Source organism: Gossypium hirsutum, chromosome A09, assembly GCF_007990345.1.
Source record: "Gossypium hirsutum isolate 1008001.06 chromosome A09, Gossypium_hirsutum_v2.1, whole genome shotgun sequence".
NCBI classification, from domain to species: domain Eukaryota; kingdom Viridiplantae; phylum Streptophyta; class Magnoliopsida; order Malvales; family Malvaceae; genus Gossypium; species Gossypium hirsutum.
This window is the reverse complement of record NC_053432.1, coordinates 84,516,591-84,527,097: the sequence shown is the minus strand read 5'-3', so window position 1 is coordinate 84,527,097 and position 10,507 is coordinate 84,516,591. Positions and strand designations below refer to the sequence as shown.

General features: G+C 34.5%; 3 protein-coding genes across 6 annotated transcripts; 1 reads left to right on the top strand and 2 right to left on the bottom strand.

The window, feature by feature from the left end:
* The first annotated feature begins 681 nt into the window (after positions 1-681).
* On the top strand, positions 682-1,749 carry LOC107935142 (ethylene-responsive transcription factor ERF086). The gene has a single exon (XM_016867698.2). The coding sequence runs from the start codon at positions 790-792 to the stop codon at positions 1,627-1,629; it is 840 nt and encodes a 279-aa protein (XP_016723187.2). The 5' UTR covers positions 682-789; the 3' UTR covers positions 1,630-1,749.
* Positions 1,750-2,943: 1,194 nt separating this feature from the next.
* On the bottom strand, positions 2,944-5,478 carry LOC107935111 (uncharacterized). 4 transcript variants are annotated; one of them, XR_005901475.1, is made up of 4 exons: positions 4,916-5,478; positions 4,079-4,665; positions 3,364-3,486; positions 2,944-3,196 (listed from the first exon to the last, which is right to left on the bottom strand). XR_005901475.1 is itself a non-coding variant. In XM_041077346.1 (3 exons), exons 1-2 carry the CDS (start codon positions 5,280-5,282, stop codon positions 4,097-4,099), a joined length of 936 nt encoding a protein of 311 aa, XP_040933280.1. In that variant the 5' UTR covers positions 5,283-5,478; the 3' UTR covers positions 2,944-3,486; positions 4,079-4,096. The 4 variants fall into 4 exon arrangements, 2 of the variants coding, with proteins under 2 accessions (XP_040933280.1, XP_040933279.1); XR_005901476.1 differs by having other exon boundaries at positions 4,079-5,307; XM_041077346.1 differs by having other exon boundaries at positions 2,944-3,486.
* A 750-nt stretch (positions 5,479-6,228) lies between these two features.
* On the bottom strand, positions 6,229-9,914 carry LOC107935107 (sucrose nonfermenting 4-like protein). Its single transcript, XM_016867664.2, has 13 exons — positions 9,380-9,914; positions 9,185-9,272; positions 8,930-9,100; positions 8,714-8,848; positions 8,564-8,623; positions 8,334-8,423; positions 8,088-8,222; positions 7,842-7,980; positions 7,588-7,761; positions 7,426-7,489; positions 7,260-7,326; positions 6,606-6,720; positions 6,229-6,498 (listed from the first exon to the last, which is right to left on the bottom strand). The coding sequence occupies exons 1-13, from the start codon at positions 9,508-9,510 to the stop codon at positions 6,407-6,409; spliced, it is 1,461 nt and encodes a 486-aa protein (XP_016723153.1). The 5' UTR covers positions 9,511-9,914; the 3' UTR covers positions 6,229-6,406.
* Between the last annotated feature and the right edge of the window lie 593 nt (positions 9,915-10,507).

Sequence of the window (10,507 nt, the reverse complement as noted above, 5' to 3'; positions counted from 1 at the left end):
CAATAAACTTATATCCTATCTATATTTACCCATCTCTCTATCTATTATATATTTGGAAAATAGGTAGCTAAGAGTCCGTGATTCTATTTCGGAAACATGGCCAAGTCTTAGCCTTTAATTTTAATCTCAATTTTTTTTTCACTTTTTAATATTTAAATTTAGAATAATATTTGATTTCTCATCAGTGCATACTTCTCATGCACTATTAGTAAATAATATTATAATAATTCTTGAATTTAAAATCTTGAGTTTAAAGGTTTAGTAACTAAAATCTTGGGTTTAGGATTTTTAACATTTATTTATAATTAACTATTAATTATCAATATTTATTTACAAGTCACTCACTATTTTTTTTGTTTTATTTAATGATGACGTGTCATATTTTTTATTAATGATGCATGAAACTTGTGCAATGATAATGCATTAAATATTCACCTTTTAAATTTAAGATTTCAAGTTTCTGGTTGGATATTAATACTTAAAATTATATTTATACTAATTCATAGTGACTAAATTTTTGGAGGATGAATGATTCTTTCAATAGCTATGTACATATAAAAATATAGAAGTAGGTAGAAAGAGGTAAGCTGGTCTTCCATGGAATGACAACAAGAAGCAATGGCCCTCTTTTAAAAGACTTCCCCCCTATATACATATATTCACCACTTCCACCCAAAACACCATCATCTCCCCCTTTTTTTCTCCTATATAACTCAGCTGCGCCCTATATTACTCTCCTTATACCACCTTCGTTGTCCTTTAATTCTCCAACAATCTATATATATAGTGATGTCCACATCAAAAACTTATGAAGCTATTGAAACCCAAGCTGGTTTTGCTTCGCTTCAAAGAAACACTACCCCTCCATCTCATGAAAGGAGGGGTAGAAGAAAAGAAGCCGAGCCAGGTCGGTTCCTTGGCGTAAGACGACGCCCTTGGGGTCGTTATGCAGCCGAAATCCGTGATCCGACGACGAAAGAAAGACATTGGCTTGGCACATTCGATACGGCACAAGAAGCAGCTCTTGCGTATGATAGAGCAGCACTTTCCATGAAAGGAACACAAGCAAGAACAAACTTCGTATACTCTAACAACAACAACAACAACAACAATAACAATGGTGATAATAATTTCCATTCTGTTTTGTCCCCTCAATTTGATGTTTCACATCATCATCAGTTTCAAGTTCAACCAAACAATGTTCCCAACAGTGAGATTGGAGGCAGTACCACATACGGTTCGGTCGATGATGGTTACTTGGCTTGCATTGTCCCTCGTGACTGCTTGAAACCTCCTTCAAATCCAACCAGTTCATCATCCTTCATGAACCAAAACATTAATGCTTATACTTCCCCTCAAAATCAAGGTTTTGGTGAGCCAAATCAGGGTTTCATTTGGGGTGACAACATGCAGCAAGCATGGGATATGAACAATGATGAACTGTCGGCTATAATCAACAACGTACCGACTCCATTAATGGTTGAAGATGGGTGCATGGGGGGTTTTTACAGTACTAACTATGTCGACGACAATACAAGGAGCTATGACAACAACATGGTGACACCACAAACCACTTCAATGGCTACTTTCAGTACTGATGTTGTCGACTTCGGGTATTCACTGTTTTGAGTTTTGTTTTTTGAAGTTTCTGCAACTCAATCATCTAAGAGAGTTTCGTTTTTTTTTCGGTTGTTATTGTAAATTAAACTTTTTTTCCCCATCATTTGAGGTGGAGAATTAAGTGAGTTTCGAGGAATATGTTTCACCTTTAACTTTTGCTAAATCAAATGGAAGTTCTATATTTTCTTGTTCTTAACGCAAAAATAAAAAAAAATAAAAAAAATGCATGTATACATTTCCAAGATGGACTAATGGATAGCTGTTACCTTAATTATTACATTATGATTTTAATGGTTCAATAGAGCTGTCAGATTATGTTGCATTTTCCCGAATTTTCTGGAGTTTCAGATTGAATTATAAATTATGTAGTATAGTTTTATTTTGTATTAATTTATAATTTCATCATTTTTAAGGGATTAAATAGATTTTTTTTATATTTCTAAAGATTAAAATGTAATTTTACCATATATTAATTTTTAATTTTATCATTTATAGAAGGGTTAAACAATATTTTTTTTCCAATTTGGGATGGCCAAAGGCCACACACCCAACATTATGGGATCTTTAAGGGGATGGGTTAGAACTTCAGATATTCTAAGTTAAATAAGTATAATATTTCTGAACATAGAACTATTATTATTTGAATATATAAACAAGCACATATTCAAATGTTCAACACCTCTTTCTGTGGAAAAAATATGTAGAAACATTTTATTAAAATTTGAAAGGTCAAAGTGTAATTTTGTTATATCTTAACTTATAATTTTATTATTTTGAAGGAATTAAAGGGAAAACTTTTCCTTTTTTGGAGAACCAAAGTATAATTTACCATATATTAACTTCTAATATCAAGGACTACAAAAATAATTTTACCACGCATCATCTTTGCATTTTATCGTCGACAAGAAAATCTGATAACAAAACTGTGTACTAAAGAGGAACTATAAATACCATATCAGCTGTGTACCGGTGAGGAACCGACCTTTTTTTCCCGTTTCGGTAAAGATTGGATCACAAACAAACAAAACCCGACTCCGAAAAAGATGTGGACGGGTTGGCTATGGTTCTCGACTGTAGGTCCTTCAATGGTTATTCAAAAAGCAAGGTGAACATTACCATGTCATTTTATTCAAGACGAAAGAGATGCTTGATAACTCTAATAATATCTTAAGAGTTATTTGTTTCTTATTTTAGTAGGATTTTTAATTATTTTTATTAGTTAATTTTGTTAGATTTTAGGAATTTTATTCCATTGATGTTTGTAGTGTTAAATTGGACTAATTTTTGGAGCTGCTACGTGCTTGACCTGAATCGGAACAACGGTGACAAAGAAATGAAGCCCCTCCTATTTTTTAAGACTTGCACAAAAAGTAATGTTTTTGGTTCATGACATCTTTTAGCTCAAAGTGCACGTCTCACAGCTGCCGCAGGGTTGTTGCTGGACCCCAAAAGGGGTTCCGGAGGTTAAAACATCGAAAGCAGCAAAAACAACAATAGTTAATCACAACAATTAAGAACACTTGCAGAAGCAGCCACGGAAACATCATGGCGACCCTAGCTGGTTGAAATCGTAGACCTGTTGTAGACCATGCACGGTTAAAGCATAAAAAAGATAAAGTTAGGATTTTTCAGAGAAACAATGACTACAACAGCAAAAACAACAATTGCAGACAGTAAGAGCAGAAACAACTGCAGAAGCAGCTGCGGCAACATCACAGCGACTCTACCGAGTCGAATACTCACCTCTTGTAGACCAAATGCCTTCTTGAGACACATACGGAACAAAGTAGTTCACAGACCTTTTGAATTGCTAAAAACTGCCCCCAAAATGGACCACAACACTGAGCATGTAGGTTTTATAGCATCCTACCACCATATGGTACAGTTCTCATCAATGAAGCAAATAAATCGATTCAAATGACAGAACACGGCACCGAGCATGTAGGCTTTATAGCATCCTACCGCAATACGGTGCAGTTCTCATCAATGAAGCAAAGAAATCAATTCAAATGACAGAACAAAAAAATGTATAGCAACAAAAAGACCATAAAAACGAAACCAACATATGTCATGTACTATTATTACTCTATTCGACCCTTAAATGTCGGAACATTACCAGGTTTCTTGCATAATAAGCTATCTAGTAGTAACTTAACCAACCCTAAACACACTCCTAGCAAAGACAGGGCATGATCGTACACAATAGCACATCAAATCATTAGAGCAAGAGCCAACTTCAAGCATTCTTAACCGAAATTCAAGCAAGATTTTAGCTTAAAGAATTGAGCTCGATCAAAGAAAACAAAAGTTAAAATTCAAGAACCCCATGTGATGGCCTAATGGTCAAGGGTATATAGCCTAGGTTAGACTCGTGCTGGTGACGCTGATTGTTTGGGCTTTACCTTGTTATTGTAATTCAAAAAAAAAAAGAAAAAGAAAAAAGAGTTAAAATTCAAACCTTTTGAATGCCAATATCCTATAAATGCTGCAGCTTGTAACCATCCATTCTCAAGTTTTTCGAAAGATCCAACTTTTCATGATATAGCTTCAACATCCGGGATGCTTCTTCTGGTTTATAACAGTTAACAAACTTCTCGATAAACAAATGTTCTGACGTCTCCAACAAGGCATGCAAGTTAATGTTCTTGATAACACCTTTAGACAACAAATCCCAAGCAAACAGAAACCTTGGAACAATCTTTTTCTCCATGCTCATTAGCAATAACCGGGGTCGTTTAGCAATAAAACTAGGCGAACACCCCATTTTATTCACTAGGAAATCCATAGTCACCATCAAATTATCCACGGACAACCTAATGAATGACGGGTACCTCCGGAAAGCTTCAGAAATCTCTTCATCGGACCAAGTGAATTTCTTAAAAGCTTCGAATTTTCTCTTCAATGTCGGTTTGGCCATCGAGCCCAACGCATAGATTGCTACCATAAACATTCCTTTACAAGGATCAAACCCCATTTCTTTTGCTTCTTGCACCACGGATTTAAACTTAATTGGACTTACAGTCAATGTTGATGGCTTTGAACAAACTGTTGAAGCGATATGACATTCATTAACTCCATTATCAACCAAAATATTGATATTAACCAACAAAACATCATTAGGATTGTAATTCAAAAGGCGTGGATGACGTTTCAAAGCACTGATAATCTTCTTATTGGATTTAAGCACATTACTAAGCAAATCAAATGATGGGATTAATTGATTTTCTAAGCTTGATGATAAAATAGTTGGGTTGCTAGCTAGATAAGATTTGAGCAAGGTCAGGGCTTGAAATACCTTTTGATCGGAAAAATTCGAGTTTAGGCAAAAGGGTTTTTTCAACATCGGTGGTTAACACCATTGGGCGTCTCATAACGAGGCGAGCTAATTGGGGTTTGGTAAAGCCATGGCGGTTGAAAAAGGCGATGACAGCGTTGGGTTTTTCTGGGGTTTCGAAATGAACGTATTTGGAGGCTGTTAAAGCTGATTCTGAGGATAACCCACATTTGTTTTCAAGGAATGAAACTGTGAATGATTGATGGTTTGATGAACAGGATATGTATTTGGGGATTAGAGATTGTGATGATGATAAAAGTTTGTGGCTTTGGGGGGTTGTAACAAGGTTCCTCCCATGGAGAATTGATTTGCAGAGAAAGTAAAACATGGGGAATTGTAATTTAAGTTGAAAAAGACAAGGGATTTACTTACCTGATTGTTTTGAAGGAAAAAATAATGGATCTTTTTTTCACTGGGATTTGAATGAATTTACTTGTCAGGTCTCTCAATATAATGGCGAGATCAGATTAGTCCTCTCAATTATTAAATCAATTTGATCCTCACTGTTAAAAAGGAATTAAATAAGCTCAACATTTACCAATAAAAATATCATTTACTACATGGTTTTAAAAAATAGTTAGGTGTTGAAACTGATCAGATCACTCACTCCTAATTTGATAACTAGTTGGATCTTAATTAAATAAATTATTAAAAATAATTAAAAATTATAAAAACTGATCGATTTCTATGATTCACTAAAAAATCAATTTAATTCCTATATAATTTCTATGATTCACTACTAAATTAATTTAATTGTTTTATTCGAATCAACGTACTGACCAATTTCTATTGGATCGACTGCAACCATGATTTACAATTTACAAAGTTAATATTTTAAAAAACTTTTTAAACACCAAACAAAAAATTTTCCATACCATTCTTTTATAGTAAATATTAATTATTTTACAATTCGACTTTATTTAATTTTTTTTAATAATACATGAATAAATCCATACATAATATGGCTGATTTGATTCACTTAACAATTACTTTATTGAACTTCTAAGTTCTAAGATATATATATAATTATTCATATAAACAGCCACATATATGTTTTGGAGAAGGCAGGTATTGTTAATTTTTCTTCTTTCCTTTTTTTAATGTGTTGCCTCAAATTGAAAAGTTTGATTTCCATGTAATAAAATGGCTTTTTTGTAATAATTTTTCAATGGAGGGGTTTGCATAGTAAATAATCCATATTCACAACCTGTTAAGATCTTGTAAAAAACATGGTGAAGAACATCATGAAACTGTTTATACCTTTGAAAAGCAAATTAAAAAAAAAACCAATTAGAGGTGAAATAATGGCTGGCAATGGCATCTACAATCATGGAACAAATCTTTTAAATTACATGCCTCTTTTTTAGAGGGACCAAAAAATAAACACAGGTAAGAAAAAAAGAAGCAGCAAAGAGGCCAAAATCAATGGTTAAAATCACCCGGTGCCGATCCCTAACCGAGTAAGAACCTGAAAATGTCCGTGAGTGAGATGATGCCTTCTACACGGTTACTTCCGGCTTCCACAATAACAAGCCGTCTAACACCTGAAAAATCGGATTTTTTTTTCAAGTTTGTAGTAAATGATTTATCCCAAAATATCGATATCTAATGGAGTTTTTGAAGTGAAAGAAAGAAAGAGAGAGCAAGTCACCAGGGTTTGCTAATTGTTCCATCACTTTAAGCAACGTATCAGTACGCAAACACATTTGACATCTCTGACTTCTTGTCCCGTAAGGAGGGTTCGAGTCTAGTCCCAATTGCAATGCCTGTAACAAGTAAAAATCGAGGGGCAAACAAAAAGATTAGGAAACAAGTTGATGCAAAGTACATTTAATCAGAGAAACATTTAATGTCGGTCAAGCCATCCATCATGTTTACAATTCGAAACCAAGATTCTTCAATGAGATTCCACCAATCATTCAACCTGTGGGCTTCGAAAACATTGAATAGGCATGAAAGGCAACATCACGTGTTGCTTGTGTCACAAACAGGGGTGAAGCCAAAAAATTGCTTTAGGGGGGCCAAAGATGAATCACAAAATTTTGGGAAAGGCCAAAAGTGCAAATTTACCATTATACAAACTTGTAATTTTTAAAATGTTGAAGGGGCTACAAGGCAATTTTACATTTGGGGGGGGGGGAGGGGGAACCCACTGCCTGGCCCTGCCTACACCCCTGGTCACGGGCCAGGACTCACTGTGACACTTGCAATGTACTAGTCATTACAAGCAATTACACTGCAGAACCTTGATCGAGACTACCAACAAAAATTACGGAAAAAGAATCTTAAAAGTTATAATGATTACCTGATGAACAGTCATTTCATTTAGATTATGCGTATAAGCTCTGCCTTTAGCCAAAGCCATAATATCACTGAAACAAAGACAACGAATTAACGAATAACTATCACCCTCGATAGAAGCTGACAATAAGTTTCGCATTCTCGGAAGATACTCAAGAATGTAACCTTACCTCCGACAATATACATCCACTAATGAGTCATTATCATCAACTATAGGTATCGAACTTACATGAGCTGTGAATACAAACAAAAAAACCATATCATACTGATATACAACACATAATATACGAATATCTTGAATATAAAACTGCTTAACGGAACAGGAAACGTACCTTCAACTAGCATATCTAATGCAGAACTAAGAGAGGCAGTAAGTCTCAGCATCGCAAACGGCCGACTGCTGGATTCTCCGATTCTCGGAACCCATGTACCAAGCGGGATTGCATATATCGGTAATTGCAATATAGGCAAAGAGGCGGGACAATGTTTAACATACCTGCATATGCCTAGAAACCGGACTCCATTTAGGAAGCCACATATTTCGAACAAAATATAGTTAATTTCACGAAACTATCTAGGGGCTTACATTTTAGTATTCCGGCAAGAGAAGCGAGATGTAATAGCTGGGGAAACAAACCATCTTCCAAATGAATTATAGGAACTATAGCTACTCCACTTTGCAAAATTTTTAAAGCTACGTCCTTCAAATTCTCAGATGGGCTAGCCTGCATAATCAACGAGAGGGGTCAATAACATTACTTGTGTACGCAAGTACAAAATGCACATGCACGTGCACGAAAATAACGTGCAGATCACTATATTGAACACTAACATAGATAAGTTCCTTTGGAATCGGTCTCCCGTGCCCATCAACTTGTCCTTTCAAGTAAGCCTTTCCTTCTTTCCAGGCAGCGATACTGTGTGTTTCGAGCTCTTCCTCCGTCAAATTTGATCGATTATTTACAAGCTGCAAAACGAAAAACGAGCATGCATTTAAAGAAATACACTAAAAACAAGCTCCGTCTATCAGAAAACTATCTCGGTACTGGAAAACTCAATTCTGCATTTATGAACATACCTCTCTCAGAATCAATATAAAATCCGAAGCAGTAATAACTCCAACAAACTTTCCTTTACGGAAATCCCAAAGAGGAGCCAAAGGGATGCCCTGAAAACAGCATGACTCAGTAAACATAAGAATCCAAGATCTTTATTAGCAACTATGGTGACAGATTATGTGGCTAACAATAAACGTATACGAAAATAACGAGATTGCCTAACATTCGAAGGCAGTAACTAAATTGATACCTGCTCGGACAGAATATGAAACGCTTGTTTTACAGGCAAAGCAACATCCAAGGCAACAACCTGTTAAGACATATCTGTCTAAATTAGCAAAATGGAACTGGTCAGAGTCAAATATATCAAGAAGAAAGACCGATAGGAATGCATCCAAACCTTGCCTGACTCAGGTAGTAACTCGTAAGCAGTATGCCCTTGTAAGTACACAGCAATGCGATGACGAGAGGCCGTTACATCCTCTTCCGAAATCCTAGGCATTGCTTGATTCAACGTAATGGCAGAAACCCGATGCTGCATTGCAAAAAACGTAGCTAAATCCGATTACAGACTACACTAAGCTAAACTAGGCCCCGAACTATAGCTAATTCTTACCATGAGACCATTATCCACTTCCATGTTATTCAGAATTTCCGAACGAGGATGGACTAAAGGGACCTGAGCAGGTATAGGTATAGCGTCAAAAGTGTTAACTATACCATATTCGCCAGTTTTGTGAGGTTGTCGTTCATCATGTCGCCATTCGCCATCAACGAAGAACTTGTACTGCATGTAAGAACCAACAAAAGTGAGCAAATTAAACACAAAAAATCGACATGTTCCGGAAGTGCTTAAAAAGACCATTCTAACCTCATGACAACCAAGTGGTACAGCATAAACAGCTTGAAACACATTAGGGCAACCTTCAACCTGTGACATTGGCACCAGCTCCGTCCACCTTTAATTATATTCAGACAATTTAACCATTAATCTAAATATACTAATTATAAGACTAAGCATCATAATTTTCATATATAATAATTAATTAATTAATTAAAGTGTTACCTATTGAAAGAACCAGATAAGAAAACACTTCTCCCGCCATGAGGCCATGTAAATTGAATTGGAAATAGTACCGTACCGACGGTGGTTACTCTGCCGGCATCTCTCGCCGGATTCATATCGGAAGCAAACATTTGGGAAAGCAACTTTTTTAACAGAATTAATTGTTCGAAAACACACAAAAGAAAAAATTAAAACTTTTCTAATAAAAAAAAATATATTTTTAACAATTTTCCCTTTTCCCTTTCAACCACTATTATGATTATACCATCAAACACTCGACCTTTTTTTTTTTACTTGATTGTATGGACGGGGAAAAAAAGAAGAGAATTTGAAACTCACCAAACAATGGAGGCAAAAAGGGTATCTTCAAATTTAGGGGAAAATGGGAAAAATTGAAACCCTAAAAAATAATTGGAAAAAAGAGGGAAAAGGAAACACCAAAATTTTTGTAATTAATTGAATGTGAAAGACAGAAATGTGAGTGAAGATCCGTTTTTGTTTTTTGTTTTTTTTTTTTTTTGCGCTATATAATCGAATCTGAATATTTGATTTCTTTTTATAATAATTTTATTTTCTTTCTTTTTTTTTTGGAGTTCCTTTTTTCTTTTTTCAATCTTTTTTAACTGTGGTGTTTTAACCGACAAAAACTTGCGGCTTGTTTGGTTCGGTTTATTTTTGGGATTTGTGTGCTGCTAACCACGTGCGGCTTGTTTGGTGGGACCAATAAAAATTTGTTAACTTCATTATTATGATTATATATGTTTTTAATTTTAATTTTTTATTAATTGTTAATGTGGAACCTTATTTGTTTTATTTTGTGAAGTCTTATAAAAAAGATCATCTATATTCCATATATAGAACGCCCCAACATTTGTCCATTTTTATTTTTATTATAAGATGCTTATAATGTGGTATGAGATTGGGTTTTTGTATTTTAATTTGATATAATTTAATTTTTATATTTTTATAATATTATTAATTAATTTAAATAGTTAACAATTTTTATTATTTTAGTTAAAATATTGATGTGAATTTATTTTAAAAATAATTTTTTAACAAATAAATATAACACATTTCGATGTGATAAGTTAAAACGAATATTTTTAAGGAACGATATGCCTTCAGCAT